Genomic DNA, 17413 nt, shown 5'->3' with positions numbered 1-17413 from the left:
TTAAGAAATTATGTAGAGAAGACTACCTGATTATCATTTATTGGCATCTGTGCCAAAGAATATTGCTGCTATAAAGAGGGATGGAAAACATTTAAAAGTTCTGTCTTCATGAAAATGACACAAAGTACTTGTCAAAATTCTTAAGCCACTCATCAGTGAGTAAGCTAATCAGAAATAATTTTTAAGAGCTAACATAAGAAAAGGGAATTTACAAATCTGCATTATAGCATAATCACATAAACATTGAGCACTAACTATAGAGTGTGTCTAATTTCTCTGATGGAAGTTTTCCTAAAGCTTATTGCTTGTTTTTTATAATTAGGCACTAGGCTTTGTTTGTGAAAGGCAATGTTTTTTAATATTTCATCCTTGGCATCTTTTCCATTCCTGTTCCATTGCAATCCTTTTGCAAGTGATGGGAAGGGAAAAAGGATACTGGAAAACTAAATGTCTTTCCTTTGAATAAACAGAATCTTTTTTGAGTTAGCCTATAAATGACTGCTTTTAAAAAATCCTTTTATTAAGGCAAAACAGTTTTGCATCAATAACAGTTTCTTACTGTGCATCATAGTCTACTAGAGCTCCTTCTATTTAAAAAAAGTGTAATGTAACTTTTTTGCTCTATCCAAATAAGATAAACAACCTCAAGTTATTACAGTATATTTGCAGATGTTCTATATTCTCAGGTTTTACCTGGGAAGCAGACGGAACCTCAATACTCAAATTAAGCCTGGATTTTACACTGATAGGAGAATGCACGCCATTCCATTTGACAGCAGACTCAGTGTTGTTAACATTAGAATTGACACCAGATGTGAGATGGGTACCACGAGATGGAAGAAAAGTGCAAGTTCTTGAATCAGAAGATATTTCAAGGTCCATAGCAGCCACAAATACTACACATATGAAAACAAAATACAGAAAGATCATCTAATAGTTAAAGATACTCTGAAGATTCAAGATATAGTGAAGCTAATTTCCAGTTCTCTTTGCTAAATAGTTTATACAATATATAGCATAATTACAATACTTTCTATTTCAAAGAATCCTTTGTTACTATTAACTTTCAAAAACGATTGGAACGATCCTATACGAAGTTTTATTTGTACCATTTTTATTTGCAGCAGCAAAACCTGCTCTCAGAGAGTTAACTAATTTGTACTGGTATAATATTGAATAAGTATTCCAAAAGGTAATCGATGTTGGATCCCTTCAGAACTGATCATTATCACACATGCAAAGTACAAAGCTTACTGACCTTCCTTATGTTCTTCGTCTGAGCACTTTTTTGCTTTCTGAACATGAAAAAGATCAATAACTGAATGCGATCCACCAGGTAAGTGTCCAGATTGTACTGCTGAGTGAGCCGAAGTGGTTTTACTGATGGGAACTAACTGCTGTACCTGAATTCCAACCTAAATCCAAAACATTAATACATTCATTCAATGAAGTTTAAAAAAACAAAAAACCCCAAAAAACCACAACACAAAATTTCTGTAATTCTTTCATAATAGCATTGCCTTCCCTGAAATTGTCTGCCTGTTGTGGGTGGGGGAGAGAATGAATAAAAGTATGTTGAAATACACATAAATAGCTCCATAAAACATCCCAAACAAATCCCAGGATTATCCACTGCAATCCAACAACTAAGAAATTACAAAGACAATACCATCTTAACTTCTCCGATATAGAAAAGTGCTGTCAACAGGATCATGAAACAAGGCATTTGTTATGAAATATCTCAGACACTGATATAGAAGTACTGACCAGGAAGTGATTAGTATTAAATCTGGCTACCTGTACAAGAAAGGAATGTTTTTCCTGAGGAAAATCTATACTAAATCTATCACTTCAGTCTACAAATGAGAAAAATAATGTTGTTTCACTGCTAGACATGGTTCTCGCAAAGTCTCAATGGATGAAAGTACTTTGGTGAAAGTAGTCTTTATCAGATGAGGTGTTCCTCATTTTGAAAGACATCCTCACTTTTCATTAACTTTTAAATACCAAATCAACAGGGGTTCAAAACTGTGTTCATCTAAAAATGCACTGGTACATTTTGCAAGTTTACTGCTAATCCTCAATAATTATTGAGAAAAAAACCCAGAACTTAAAAAAAATTGTATATAGGTCTCAGAAAGCATGAAGGAGCTAGTGTATGTATTTCCACGATGTCTTCCTCTTAATTACATAGCAAGGATTTTGCTTGTTAATACTTTCTTAGTTGCAATTAATGGGATGTTGAAACATTGTTGTAAAAAGCTCTTCTTTGCACTTGTATCTTTTTGCTTTGAAATACTTCTAGATTTGAGTTCTAGAACTTAAAAGAAGCCTTTGCAATACTGTGTTTGCTGTGCTGCATGACAACTTTGCCTTGATTTTTTTTGCCTTTTAGGACAAGCGTTTGAGTTAAAGTGTTATGTGAAGTCTATGGGACAAGTGAGTAGATTCACCTGCCCAAGTGTGGGCACGAACAGCTAAGGGTATCATTTTAGGACCTTTTCTAGATATTGAGAGAAAAAGGACACTTTAAAGCATGACTCACCTCATGTATAAGCAAAGCTTAAGGGGAGTAACTCCAATATAGACATATACATTGGAGGTGTCTGAAGTCAGTTCAAAGGAATACCACTAAGGGACCTTGGATATAGCTGCACTTTATTATATCATCTAGAACTGAATGGCCTCTCCAGAATGGAACAGAGCCACCTGCTCACAAGTAGTACACTGTCTTGCTAAACAACATGTGCAACATTGTCCTAGTTTCGGCTGCAATAGAGCTAATTTTCTTCTTATTAGCTTGAACAGTATGTTTTGGATTTAGTGTGAGAATAAAGTTGGTAATACGCTGATGTTTCAGTCGTTGCTAAGTAGCACTTATTCTAAACTAAGGATTTTCCAGTTTCCTATGCTCTGCCAGCAATCAGGTGCACAAGAAGCTGGGAGGGAGCCTGGCCAGGACAGCTGACCCGAACTAGCCAAAGGGATATTCCATACCATAGCACGTCATGCTCAGTAGATAAGCTGGGGGGAGTTGGCCAGGAGGGGCAGATCGCAGCTTGGGCATGGTCAGCGAGTAAGCAGTTGCATTGTGTATGACTTGTCTTTTCTTGTTTTGTTTTGTTTTTTTTTCTCTTTGGTTACGTTAATTTTCATTACAATTATTATTATTATATTTTATTATTGTTAGTATTATACTTTTTCCTACTTTAGTTATTAAATCTTTCTTATCTCAACCCACGAGTTTTACTTTTTTTTCTGATTCACCTCCCCATCCCACTGGGAGTTGGGAGAGTGAGTGAGTGAGTGGCTGCGTGGTACTTAGTTGCTGGCCTGGGTTAAACCACGACAAACACCCACAGGATGCTAACTTTAAAGAAGAATCCTCTAAAACAAGGGCTACAGAAATCAAGTGAAACAGAACAAGGTAAGAAGTCAAGAAAGACAGCAAAGGAGACAGACAAGAAACTAGAAAAAGACAGGGAGAGGATGATAAATATTTCCTCAACTCCAAGAAGAAACCCAAGCCATGGAGCTGACTTTGCAAGGCAAAATTGTGAATCAAAACTCTACTTCTACATCCAGATGACCAATAAATGCAGGTTTGTTTTAGAAAACCTCTGTGCTCCGTTTTGACAAATGGCTGATGCTAAAATAGTCTTATCATGGGTTCACATTACTATGACAAAACAACTGAGATGAGCAAGGGTGTTCTAAAATAAACCACAATTCAAAACAGCCAGCAATTCACCTTCAAACAAAGGCCAAACCATGGGTTGGTTAACTTTCCTGGCCCCAAGACTTCCAGTCTAGGGCAAAAGCTCCTCTGATCTGTATCTCTGATTGGCATTACAAGCAGTATTTATATTAGTTACTTCATTAATACCTGTGCAGAAGTTTACAGAAAATTCTAAGACAAAATAAAGTTTACATGTGCTAACAGAACTGCAGAAGATACAGTCTAACTTTGTTATCTCAGGCTGTTTTAAGGTGTGGATTAATCCATATCACAATAAAATGTTGGTTTTTTTTGCATTTATGGCTTCGTAACCATGTTTTTCAAAGGTAAACATACAAAACGTAATATGATTGCATAGCCTAACTTACATAAGCCTTGTATTATTGTCCTGGTTTCAGCTGGGATAGAGTTAATTGTCTTCCTAGTAGCTGGTACAGTGCTATGTTTTCGAGTTAGGTATGAGAAGAATGTCGGTAACACTGATGTTTTCAGTTGTTGCTAAGTAATGTTTAGTCTGAAGTCAAGGATTTTTCAGCTTCTCATGCCCAGCCAGCAAGAAGGCTGGAGGGGCACAAGAAGTTGGCACAGGACACAGCCAGGGCAGCTGACCCAAAGTGGCCAAAGGGGTATTCCATACCATGTGACATCATGCCCAGTATATAAACTGGGGGGAGTGGGGGTGGGGGGGATCGCCACTCAGGGACTAACTGGATGTCAATCAGCGGGTGGTGAGCAATTGCATTGTGCATCACTTGTATATTCCAATCCTTTTATTATTACTGTTGTAATTTTATTAGTGTTATCATTATTAGTTTCTTCTTTTCTGTTCTATTAAACCATTCTTATCGCAACCTGTGAGTTTTACTTCTTTTTCCCGATTCTCTCCCCCATTCCACTCGGTGGTGGGGAAGTGAGTGAGCAGCTGCGTGCTGCTTAGTTGCTGGCTGGGGTTAAACCACTACAATTATCCACACTTTTGCGTCAGTTTGGTTAATGTCTACCCTGGAGAACTGAAAATTTATGAAAGACAACAAAGAAGGTTGATAAAGAGAATAAATTTCAGTTTTCCCATTAACTCACCCCTCGCATATCTGATATGTTCAGTTTCATTGTGTGAAACATGTTTAGAGTTTCTTTTCCAATTACTTTTGCACTGTCTGTTGCATGGTCTAGAGTCACAGTCCTACAAAGAATAAAAAAGTATGGTTAAAAAGGAAACTGTTTCACAAATCCTAAAGACAGCAACAATTCTGTATTTATTCCAGAGAGGACCTCAAAGAAAGACAGATCATAATTTCTTGGCATACAGAAACTGAACACTGTTTTTTTGTTCTGTGGTTTCTTTTTAAAGGTAATTAGAACTAAGCATGTTCTACAGAAAAAAAAGCAGATTACTTACTAATTGAACATTCTCAGTGTGCAGTCCGCACATTAAATTGTCAAATACAATATATATTTATATACATGCTACCTATTGAAGCCAGACAAAAATGCTGCACTTTACAGTACTCATAGAAATGCACTCATGCACTATCCTTCACTCAAGCTTGGTTCATACGAGTTTGCTCAGTATTATTTCAGTTGTCAATTGTCAAATGTCTAAAGCATGAGTTTCAGAAGGAACTCTTGAGGGAGAAGCAGATATAGGCATGTGCATGTGGATTACAAAGAACTGGAATTAATGGTAAGTAGCTTTAAACAACATTCCAAATACACATCTTACACCGTGAGCGATTTTCTGCAACAACTCACAAAATTACCTGGTTATGGGTTTTACAGATTGCCACCTGAGAGCTTGGTAGGGCAGTAGTAGTGCTTGGTAGTTCTGGATTCTCTAATGGCCTAACACTTGAGACAGATAAGGACAGAATTTCAGGTGGCTAATCAAACGTATGGGAGTGATGTAAAGTCTTCTCACTGAGGTAACCGACGCAGTTTTAACTCTGATGGAGTGGGCTCTATGGACAAATGGAAATTCCACCTTGGTGTTTTGACAGTGTGCCATGCTGACAACTTACTAAATACTTTGATGGTGTCTCCTTAAATTTTGCTCTACTTTTGAATCTGTCAGAAACCACTGTGAACAGCCAAGCTATATCCAGAAAGGTTTGGTTCTGCTAATATGGAAAGGAAAAACCTTTCTGCTGTGAATGGCATGAAGACCTCTCTGAGTCTTACACATTAACATTTTTAAGAAAAAGGAGATCAGTATCACCATTAAGATGCAACTATGCAAAATATCAGGGAGAAATGCAGGATGGGTTTAAAGGTACACATGATTTCAGAAGAGTATTTTACAAAGGTCTATGCTGTACTATCAGGACTTGATATCAATGATGCAGTAAAAATACCATTAATATCTCAGAAGTTGAATTTGATTTTAGGTGTGTCTGTGAGTCTGAATCCTTTGTAGGACTATGATTATCATTCTAGGAAATCTTGACCTGTAGGATGAGAAAGCATAGCAACTCATTCACCTGTGAAGTAAGGGGGCAAGAAATGGGTCACGAACTATAGCTACATATAAAATCTTCAACTGAAGAGAGAAACTGGTCACTTTTAGCTCCAGTAAATAATACTAAACTGCTGGAACTGGTCTGTACACAGGGAAAGCACACTTGAGGGAACACCACCCTCCTCTGATTCTAATTCATTTGCCTGGATGCAACTTCCAGAGTTTACCCTGCTACTGCTAAAAAGCCTTTCACTGGACTGAACAGAAATGCTCTAACAAAAACAACACCTATATCATCAAATAACATAATTTGGATTGACTGGGGTTACCAAGTTCATTAGTAAAGCCAGAAGCAGAAACAGAGACACTGCCAAATGAGATCCTGACATCAGAACTGCTTCAGCTATGTGTGAACAACTTAGCATCCTTGGGTGCCCCCTCACCTTACCTTAATGAAGACTTTATGAATTAAGGAAATTTCAGGGCACATGTACATTAGCATGCCTGACCACCGAAATGAGGTCCAAGGCACTGACCTGTTCATGAGAAAGCAGTCTGGCATTAGTTCCAATAAAGGAGGCATAAAGCTCTATCTCAACACACCCTCAATCCTAAAAGTATGTTCTTAAGCTGTCAAGAGACACGAACAAGTTGCCTTCTTGAATAGCCAAAACATGGGGCACAGTCTCTGACCTTGATATTTTGAGGTTCAACTTTCTTAGCTCCACTCTGGAGCTTGTCTTTTCTCTTCCGGGACCAAAAAAATTCTCTGCAGACTTATTGGTGACACAACACGAAAGACAGATTTGACACAAAGAAACTTGTCTGTACTAAGATGGACAACTGCAGTACAAGCTGTCTGATGCCAGCTCCAATCTTCAGAATCCAAAGTGGCCTCTTGGTTCTTCTGCAGCAAGTAATTCTGCACATACTGCCCTAGTCCCCATGCACTCTAGACTTGAAGCAGAATGGTACTGATCAGTTATCCTTCTTGACAAGTACAAAGGCAATTTTCTTTTGAGAAGTGACTCCAACTGTCACAATTGGCATGTGACGAACAACCTATCAAAGAACAGCAGAAAGCCCTCAAGAAAAGGGAAGTACTCAACACTACACAGCTCAGGGAGAGGAAACAGTTTGCAGCAGAACATTTCAACTCAGCTGGTCACTGAAAGAAATAAAAATACTGCTGCATACGTGTCATAGTGCAGGATGTAAATATGTCTTCTACAAGTACTGCGAAAGGAAAACCAGCTCCAATATTAAGCAAGCTGGAGAAATGTACACCAACAATATACACGTATGTACGTATTACTGTTTGAAGACAAATCCTTTAAAAGATCAAATGCCTCTATTAGCTAGTATTTCATGAGACTATCATCAAATTAAAAGCAACCTTAAACTACAGATTATTGAAGTCAAAAGAAAAAAAATGTACCTCCCTACCAAGAGAAGTGGATAGTCACAATGATTCATTGAAAATATTTCACTAAATCACTTGAATTTTTAAGTAGCATCCACAGGCATGCAAGAGTACATTCTCTCAAGAAAGCAATTTCAAACCACAAAGAATACATTTGTGGAGTCAGATTCCTTCTTTCCCATTCCTGCTTCCTCTGAAAACCACAAATTGTTTCTTCTATGCCCTAAAACTTTTCAACTTCTGATGTATTTTCTTTTTTGCCCATTTTTGTCTTTGAAGAAACTCAAAGGTAAAAGATGACTGTTAAAATTGTTCTCTCCTTCCGATTCAGATACTTTAGTCTCTTCCTTCCTTCTCCTCCCAATATGCTGTTTTTTATCATTGGGGGAATTTACATTCCATGCTGATGACTAGAAGACCACATATGTACAACCCAAACACAGATGACTTTTGATAATAATATTCTACTTCTGATTTTGGTGCAGGTTTGATACGTAGACAAAGAGGTACCAAGCACTTTAAAATTTCTGTCCTGTCTTTCTGTAAGTTTTGGTACTCAACATCCTGCAGAAGTGTGCTCATGACTACTACCAACCATTCTTTTTTCTGTGTGTAGTTACCTGGCGATATTATCGCAGATTCCATGACCTCCATATTTTGCAGGCTCCACTGGCGCCCCAGCCTTTCTGACCATAATTTTAAGGGTCAATCGTTTACCCTTCATACCAGCAGCTTCAAGTCTACGTTGGATTTCTTCTGAGAGGCTCAGAAGGAAAGCTTCTGCTTCCTTAGGCTGAAGGGGAAAAACAACAATATGTTTAGATAATTACCAGTTTTCAAATATTGAAGGTAAATCATTAAGGGTTAATGCAATCCAGATTGTGTAAGCTGAAAAGAGCAAGCTGACTCACAGGCAATTGTCTTAATTTAACTTCAAGTGTTTTGTTTACATTGTAGGTCGCTGTAGTTAGGCGAGATGGTAGATTCCTATCCTAATGCTGAAATAAGTAGGAAATACTAAGTCCTTTTAGAAATAAGTGTTTAAAAAAAAAAAAAAGTATTTAGAAACGCCAACACAGAATTGCAAGTCTAACTTTAAGCACACACGTAGAAGATGAAGAGCTTAGGGCTTATAAGGAAAATCTTTTTCACCATGAGGAAAGTCAAGCAGTCAACATGTTGCTCAGAGAAGTTGTGCAGTCTTTGTTCTTGGAGGTTTCCACCACCAGACTGGTCCTGAGCAACTGGTCTGATCTCATAGCTTCCCCTGTTTTGAGCAAAAGGCTGGACTACACAACATCATAAGGTCTCTCCAAAGCTGATTTTTCTATAATTTCTATAAATGCTTAAGTTCTCAACAAAGAGCCGAGTTATTTTTTAATACAATTTTGTCAACAACACTCCCCCCTCTACAATATTTGTAAAAAGTCTAATAAAAATGTTGTACTGGAGCAGCTCATTATGGTTTCAGGCACTGGCATCTTGGAATAATCAGCATTTAAATGAAAGAAAATGCCAGGTGTTGACAAACCTACTGTGGTTCTCTTTTTCTGTACCAGACTTGTATAATGAATGCAGAATAGCCAGCTAATTTTGTGCTAGGTTCTTTTCAGTCCAATACTTTTGCAGTCTCTCCTCCCATTTTATCGTGTGGTCTCCTACCTCTTCATATTCCTCATTTCTATTTGGTGGCTAAGATGGTGCTCTAACAGATCAAAGTGTAAGTGACAATAATCAGAATATGAGAAGATTCATCCACAGCTGAAAGAATTCACTGCAGAAAAGGAAGTAAGTTTCAATTTACCTGTGTAAACCTTATTCCATAGTTGATTTCTGCTGAAACAGATTTTCTTTCTTTTTCTGTACGAACAGGTCGATCATCCAAACCACGACAAAATCTGTAGAGCATCTGACCTGTTTTTGGACCAAATTCTTTTTGCAGTTTTGACATTGAAGCACACTGCAGATCTCCACAGGTTTTAATTCCCAAAGAAGCCAGCTTAGATTCCATTGTCCTGCCAACCCCTAACAACAAAGCAATTAGTTCTGTTAACTCTACACAATTCAGAGCCAGTCAGGTTTTGAACGAATAAAATTTGTCTTTTTAAACCTATACCAGGTCCTATCAAATTAATAAATATACACCATAAAAAAAAATTCCACTCAATAAAACATGGTTCAAATGGAAACTTTTGCTATCTTCACCTGTATTTCTTTAATCTATTTTATATATTTATTTTAAGATGTCATACTGCAGCATGTTTCTTTATTTCTGGGTAAAATGTGAATGACTCCTGCTTGCAAATCTTCTTGACAAGGTACTGCCTGTTACAGAGTATATAGCTCTGAACACCACAACACTCAGTCCAAAGAGTGTCCAACATGTATATTATGGCAAAACGTACTACAAGTAATTTAATCTAAAAGAAAACTAACTAATATTTTGACTACTGTTCCACTGCTTCCTAGGTAGAAAAATAGTATTTCAAGTAGAAGTGATAGCATACCTATATCACTTGTGCTTTGAATTACCAAGCACTAGAAATCGTAGGTATCCATGGCAACAGCACATATGTAAGTGTGATAAACTTAAGTATATTTCTGGGTTTTGGAGAGATTGCCTGTTACTTCTGAAAAATATTAGTCCTTTGAGTTTACCAAAGTCAGCAAAAGTTAGAAATCTCAGGTAATCAGCTGCTATCTTTAACAATCTGTTTCTTTGTCCAAGTGGCATTACTGACAGGAACACTTAAGAAGTTTTTACTATGAACATGAAGGTGAATTCTGAAAACTTTAAAATACTCAAGTCAAAGCACAGTACCATATGAATAATTTTCTAGAAGAAAAATATCTCCTATAAGTTATGCCAAAGAGAAATAGTGCTGTGCTGTAATATTATGTTTGGCCATGGAAGGGGATACATAAAGAGAATTTCTGGTAAACCTGCACCTGTCTATGTATGCTATTCCTACCACTTTGTCATTTCAGTGTCTATTGCTGTCTATTTTTTGTTTCCCTTCTCTTTTTTTATTTTCTTAAATGGAGAAAAATACTATTTTGAACATTTAACACTAAATATGTGCGTACACACGCAAGCTGAGCTCAGCTGATCACAAACATACAAAGCATAAATGAGTGTTTTACTCAGCACTTTTTGCACTATGTCTGTGTCACATTATACTGCTAAAGTATGGAATAACAATACAATACAGAATTACATGCCAATAAACACTTTCGCTTACAACCATTTTAAAGTATTTTCCTAGAACAATAAAAAACTATAAAGCCTGTTTTCATACAGGTGTATTCTGTATGTCCTTACTGTCTATCACTCTCCCAGCACAGTAACTCCAGTTCCCTGCCATCTCTCTGTGAATGTTGCTATGCCTTGGAGAACCTCCCTAAAATCTGTGGGCCAGAAATGCTTCTTTCCTGCCCTCCAGCTTTCTCCTTGGTCTTCTCTATATCCACAGGCATCCCACTCAATCGCTCCAGTTCTCCCTTACTGAAATACCCTTCTCTTTCCTATCTGACCCAGGAATGCAGGACAGAAAACACATACTCTCGCTATACATATGATGACTGGGAACTACTGCAAAAACATAAAATAGCTGAATTTTGCCTGCCTGTCCCTCAAAGGATGTACTCACTTGGATCACTCTCCTCTGTCAAGCTGTCATTTTTCACAAAAGTTGCGGAAACATTATGTCATTAGCACTTCTCTCCCTCAGCAAGATTTGGCTGAAACAGCCAAACAGTTCATAAAACTATTAATACTTTCATACTTGCAAATTAGAAATCATAATCACTGTCACAATCATTTCTTCAGACAACTAGGCAAAAAAAACCAGTTGCAATTTGACAAACCTGTTGTTCTTTAAAAGAATCAACACATTCTGTCACAGTTTGCAGTATACCATTGACTAAAGATTCTTACACAAAAAAATAATTACCTGTGTAACAAATGCCTAATGTGTGTTCTACCAGAACCAAAAACTGTCTATAGCTGGATGCAAAGCATAACAGTGGTAATACTCCCACAGTAGCCTTACTTTCCACCTTCCTCTCTATTTACCAGCCATTCTAATACAGCTCATTTTGCAAGCAGAAACACTTCTCTAGTTCGGTAACATTCTCCTCCACCAAATTTTATTTCTTAATTTTCCTTCTGTCCTTATTCTCTTTGAAATCCCTCAGAGTTTCTTAGATGCAGCAGAGATTAAACAAACTCCTCTCTCTCTCATTTTTTCCCTTCAGATATTCTGTTTTATTATGGCATCTGTGCTATTTTTTCCAACTCCTGACTTCATATGCTCCTTTTTACTCTCTTGGACTAGTTCTTAGTTCTAAGCAAACCCTGCCTCTCTCAACGATAAGTACCTGATGCTACTCATTTTATTACATTCATTATGATACAGCAAGCTAGCACTCACTTGACTCATCTAAATAATTTTATTAAAGGATATAAGGTTGCATAACATACTAAACTCCGAGTTTCTTCTGTAGAGCATGCTGTGTAAATCCATAAAATTCTTTACTAAAAAAGATGCTTCTCAAAGGTACAAAAAAGTCACAGAGATTCTTTTCAGAAATTTCAGAAATTTTCAGAAATCAGTATATCTTCTGTTTTCAGATCATAACCGTGGAATAGCATCTAATCTTGTTTGATCCAGCACACAGATTTGTAGCTGAAACTGTTTTAATATCAGGAGGCAAAACGTCCTCTAAAAGAAAGGAGTACCTGGAAGACTGGTAACAAGTTGCCCTCTGATAAAATCATCCACTTCTTCAGGTTTTAAGTGATACTGTCCATCTGGTTTTGCTTTACGAGTTGCCATTCTGGCCAGCAGAATATTGGAACCTGTATAAACAACAAAGTATGTCTGTGTTAACTTCTGTCTTCTCAAGTAGAATGCTGCAGTTCAACAGTCAAGGAAAAAAATGCACAAAGTACAGTCAAATTCTTTATCTTTTACAAAGGATTTAATGAAATATTTTCATATATATTTGCAGTTATCTAATTCCAAATTAGCAGCTAGCCATATTTGTGATTACAGCAGTGTAACTGTACTGGTAACTGCAATTGCAGAGTTAAAACCAACCAAACAAAAAACCCACCAAAAAACCCCAAACCAACCAAGAAGTAAGTGCAGGACACTTCACTAAGAACACTGTATTTATTTGTCTTGGTTATGTTCTACATGTGTAGAGGTATGGATAAACAGTTAAGTGCAAATGACACTGCAGAACTTCAAAAAAATCCACTGTGTTCAATGTAAATAATACTTAGGTGACAATTCTATCAAGTATATTATACAAGAAATACTGGAATTAAGCTAATATTTGGGCCTGAGTATTCACTAAAAAAACCCAATGACTTTTAAATTATTATATGCACTCATGAAGTGTGGTGGGAACAAGACCTATTTCAGCACTTTTTCTTCCCTGTTTACAGGCTTATTCGTGCCCAGCCAATAAGATCTCTGGAATGATACCCAAACACATTCATTGTTGCCACTCAAACATCCTGTTCTAAGATAAAGCAAACTAATAAAAGGACAGGGGAATTCACGACTCACAGCACTGTGTGTTACTATTGTTCTTCTCCTCCCACCTGTGTTCACATTCTTTTTGCCTATTCTAAAATTTTAGTCATTAAGAACAGTAACAGAGTTTTATGTCCACTGTTTCTCCTGAGAGGTTAAATTGATGAAACAACTAATGACAGATTTCTCATTCAATTTCCTGTTTAACCTTGGGGATCCATGTTTTCTCTATAGAGTACTGAAGATTTTTGATCCTCTTATCTATCAAACATACCAACATAGCCTCTAATACCATGGAATCTCAGTGCTTTACCTTCTGCAATGTATTATTCCCACAACACTGAAGTGAAGTAGGAAACAACTAATACCTCACTTAACAAATGAGAAACCAAGATATGGGATGTTTATAGATGAGCGTTTAATCTTTCACTAGCATTGTTTAAATCAGTTTAGTTGAGCCACTAAAATCTTTACGGTAAAAATTAAATTTATCCAACTGGCCTAAGCACGAGCTTCTTAAGTTTATCTCCAATCAGACAACAGTGTTGAGAGGAGATCTCAATAGTATAACAGTATCTATTCAAATTTACATTTTATTATATGGGTAAAACTTTCGCACTGGGCAACATATAAATCACTTACACAAGATACATGTTTCTGGCAGACCATGTTTTTGAAATAAGGTCTCTACATTCATGTAATAGTACAATTGTTTCCTCTAATTTATTTACTTAATGAATGATGAGTGAAGAGACAAAGTCCTTGTTGTGTACCTACCATATGAATTTCTAGAAAGGATACCAAAATAATTCTCCAATATCTCACACAAACTGATTATTAGCAAAGAAAAAAAAATGCTCATAGTTATTTGCCTCTTTGAATCAGTAAGAGAACTATGATATCAAATTAGAAAATAAATGTTTAAAAACTAATTCTGCTCTTTCTATAGAAAAAACACACTAAATAAGCATATAAAACAGATTACAAATGTGTTTCAAGTCAAAACAAGACACAAACAGGAATCCAGGGAATTACAATCTCTGTACTATGATATCATAACAAATAAAGGAAGAATTCTGCTTACAGTCATGAATTTCAGCTTGTCTAGTAAGTGGATTTCATACACTTATATACACTCAGTATATTTATTTACAGATATTCAAGTCTAGTGTTAATTAGGGACAACAAACAAGAAAGGAAGGGGCCAAGTGAAAAGAAATCAAGGAAGTCTTTTCAGATGTGTTATTTCATATACAACACCTACTACAAATCACACAAACCTTTGCTTTCAATACCTTCTAATAATTATGCTAAATCATACCACCCTATAAACTCTTACTGCCATCTCCAATAAAGAACAGAATCTTTGCTAATTTTTCTATTTACTGGAAAAATACAGTAGCATTTCATAAAAATGAATGTAAGAATATCATACAGATGGAATTTTAGCATACTGTTCAGATAACAAAGGAGAAGTGATAGCAATTTTATAAATTTTTGCTTAAAAGTTTCCACTTACGAAGTTTTTCTTGCATTTTTATTTACACTAATTTAATTTAAATGGCAATATATTCTGTACCACATAAACGCTTAAGAGTTTTAGCAATCTTACATAGCTGTGCTACACCTAACAATAGCAGGCACTTCTTGTAAACAGAAATGAAATAGGTACTTACCCATCCCAACAGAAGCAGTGCATTTAGTTTGGGCTTTGATTTCGGTGCGGATAGCATTTGCAAGTTCATCAGGAGTCAATCTGGTCTCTGTAAGGATTTCAGTGATATCTACTAGTGCTTCATCACAACTGACTGCTTCGATGTTATGAGTATAGCTATCAACACAAAGTAAAGGAGGTGAAACACCAGCAACTGCTCACCATCTGTTAAAACAAATATGTAGCAAATAAAGTCTTCCTTTTGTGTTGGCATTTCCCTGCTTATTTTGTATCACACATCGCTTATATATTAAAAATGCTAAACCAGCAAATTACAGCAACACTACTATTGTATGACTAATTTGAACATGCATCATGATTTTAAAGGGAACAGCTGGAGAAGGAGTTGAATACTTATTTTTCATTGAGAATAATAAATTTCCAGTTTTGTTCAAGTGCATTTTAAACCAGAAAGTAGTTTCTAATAGATGTTACTCTAGTAACCCATTCTGAAGTTACTCAAAAAAGCTCTTGGAGGAATCTCACTAATAAGCAGGGATCTGCTTCTCATCGTGTAATCAGTAAAAAATTTAACAATGACTCCTTTGGAAGTCAGATGTTGACTGTTTACAGGATTTGGCTTCAAGATGAAAGAATGCTCAGAGAAAGCACGGTGCTCAAAATAACAAAAATACTACAAAAGGAAGTTCTTGAATAGGAATGGCTTTATTAAAGCTGAAGAGTAACATGGAGATGAAAATACTAAATCAAATAATGGCATTCAGCAGTGGCAAATAAAATATGCCTGATAACCTTACCATGAAAGATCATGTAAACAAACAGCACATGTTACCTTGCTAATATTTCATATACTGTCCGTGCAACTTCTTTGTATGCGTCAAAATCATACGAAACTGCTTGAAGATTTGGACACAACTTTTTTGCTTGGCCGAAAAACATTCCATTCTTTATGCCGACTTGTCTAAAATTAAATAATAAAAGACCCCAAATAAACACAGTACCAACTTTTCCACAAATTAATATGGGGTATACCTGAATGAAGTATTTGTTTTTTCCCACAAAAAAGAGTTATCAATATAAAGGAATTTAGTCCAACTGCTAGCAATTTAATAGGTAAGAAAAATAACTGCAAATAGAGTATTTGAATTAGCTGTATAATATTCAGGCATGCAGCATGGAGAGCCTGCCTTTGGGAATATGCTTAAGAAAAAGTCTCCAGAATGCACTACTTGCTATCTTCTGTTTCAAATTAAAACCACGCATATACTACAGTGACTAAGGTAACTGGATCTTATATTCCACTGTGCAAGCTTACCAAATTATGCTCCTGTAATAAATAAACTCTTAACTTTTTGAGATACAAATTTAAGCCTGCCTTTCCTAGCACACTTGAGAAAGGTTCCAATGAAGGAGTAATTTCTGGAGTATTACTTCCATCAGGGAAGAAAATCGTATTTCCAACACTGTGCTTATATTTATGACAAGTTGTTTCATACTCTGAACATTTATAAGCTATGTTATTGGGGATGCTCAAGGTAATCTGTGCAAGAAATGGTTTTTAAGTTTAGTAATCACACTTACTGTCTGATTTTAACTAAAACCTTCAGTAATGAAGTGTTCTTAAATCCATAAAAGAATGCAATTTTGATACAAAGAAGTGAAGATAACATTATGAAATCAACAATATCACAGTGAATGGCGTAAGGTTTTCCTTAACAGGCTTTGTTTCAAGTAACATGTAGGTTAGGTTGAGAGCTATTAAGCAGTGTTTAAAAAGCAGCAGCATCCATAGGGAAGACCTTGTGTTAAATTCTAACAACCTATATAACTACAACTTTAGAAAACATAAAAAACCCCCAAATTCCTCTTTAGATTAAATTTAAAGAAACTGACTTAACAACTGCTATTTTTGGACATTTTATGCCTATCTGTATGAGATTTTCAAGCAACTTGATAGGTAACTTTTACCTACCTGGCTTCATAACTACAAGAAGCTATTTCAGCCATGGACAGAACAGTGAGATCAAAGTCAGCTCCATTCACATGTGTGGAATCTGGATGCTCCCAAACTGATGAGTCCAACTTATCAGGTACTCTAATTTCTGCTTGGAAAATAACATTTACATTTGTTTTTATGTTATTCTTCTTAAGAGTTCAACAGAATGAATGTGAATAAAATAAAAATTATGGATTTTATTTTATACAATTTCTATACTGCTACCTGTTGATGAAGAGGTTCTTGATACTATATGGATTTATATCATGGTCCAGGAAAAAAAAAAAAAAAAAAAAAGAACCCCCCACATAGTAATCTCTCTCTGCAGATCGGTATGTACATATTACTGAGAAGAGTGTTAAGCTACAGAAAATGTCTGTTTTCCTGCTAATTACTAGACAGAAGCTTGTTGGTGACTACATACACTATACTGTAAAGTAAGACTGATCTCAGTTAGCTTTAATGACAATAAAAATGGTCAAACACTTGAGGCTCACTGCTACAACCACATCCTGTAAACGAATACAAGACACTCAAAAATTTACCAACTGCTTGGCTGAACAAGAAGACACTTAGCTA

The 17413-nt window shown here is 36.1% G+C and overlaps 1 protein-coding gene across 7 annotated transcripts in view; it reads right to left on the bottom strand.

Moving 5' to 3' along the window:
* REV1 (REV1 DNA directed polymerase) overlaps nucleotides 1–17413 on the bottom strand; it is a 63001-nt gene that overhangs the window by 10852 nt on the left and 34736 nt on the right. For 4 of the 7 annotated variants that reach the window (XM_075057431.1, XM_075057430.1, XM_075057433.1 and 1 more), the window contains 9 exons: nucleotides 16811–16943; nucleotides 15671–15799; nucleotides 14840–14994; nucleotides 12359–12478; nucleotides 9422–9642; nucleotides 8238–8410; nucleotides 4820–4922; nucleotides 1259–1415; nucleotides 694–896 (listed from right to left, as the gene is read on the bottom strand). In XM_075057431.1, the coding sequence (XP_074913532.1) occupies nucleotides 694–896; nucleotides 1259–1415; nucleotides 4820–4922; nucleotides 8238–8410; nucleotides 9422–9642; nucleotides 12359–12478; nucleotides 14840–14994; nucleotides 15671–15799; nucleotides 16811–16943 (1394 nt within the window). The remainder of the gene's footprint in view (nucleotides 1–693; nucleotides 897–1258; nucleotides 1416–4819; nucleotides 4923–8237; nucleotides 8411–9421; nucleotides 9643–12358; nucleotides 12479–14839; nucleotides 14995–15670; nucleotides 15800–16810; nucleotides 16944–17413) is intronic. The other 3 variants (XM_075057432.1, XM_075057436.1, XM_075057435.1) reach the window with 1 other exon arrangement.

The sequence above is a fragment of the Buteo buteo genome, chromosome 25 (genome assembly GCF_964188355.1).
Source record: "Buteo buteo chromosome 25, bButBut1.hap1.1, whole genome shotgun sequence".
Classification (NCBI taxonomy): Eukaryota; Metazoa; Chordata; class Aves; order Accipitriformes; family Accipitridae; genus Buteo; species Buteo buteo.
Note: the sequence above shows the minus strand (reverse complement) of the source record. Positions and strands in the feature narration are given on the sequence as shown.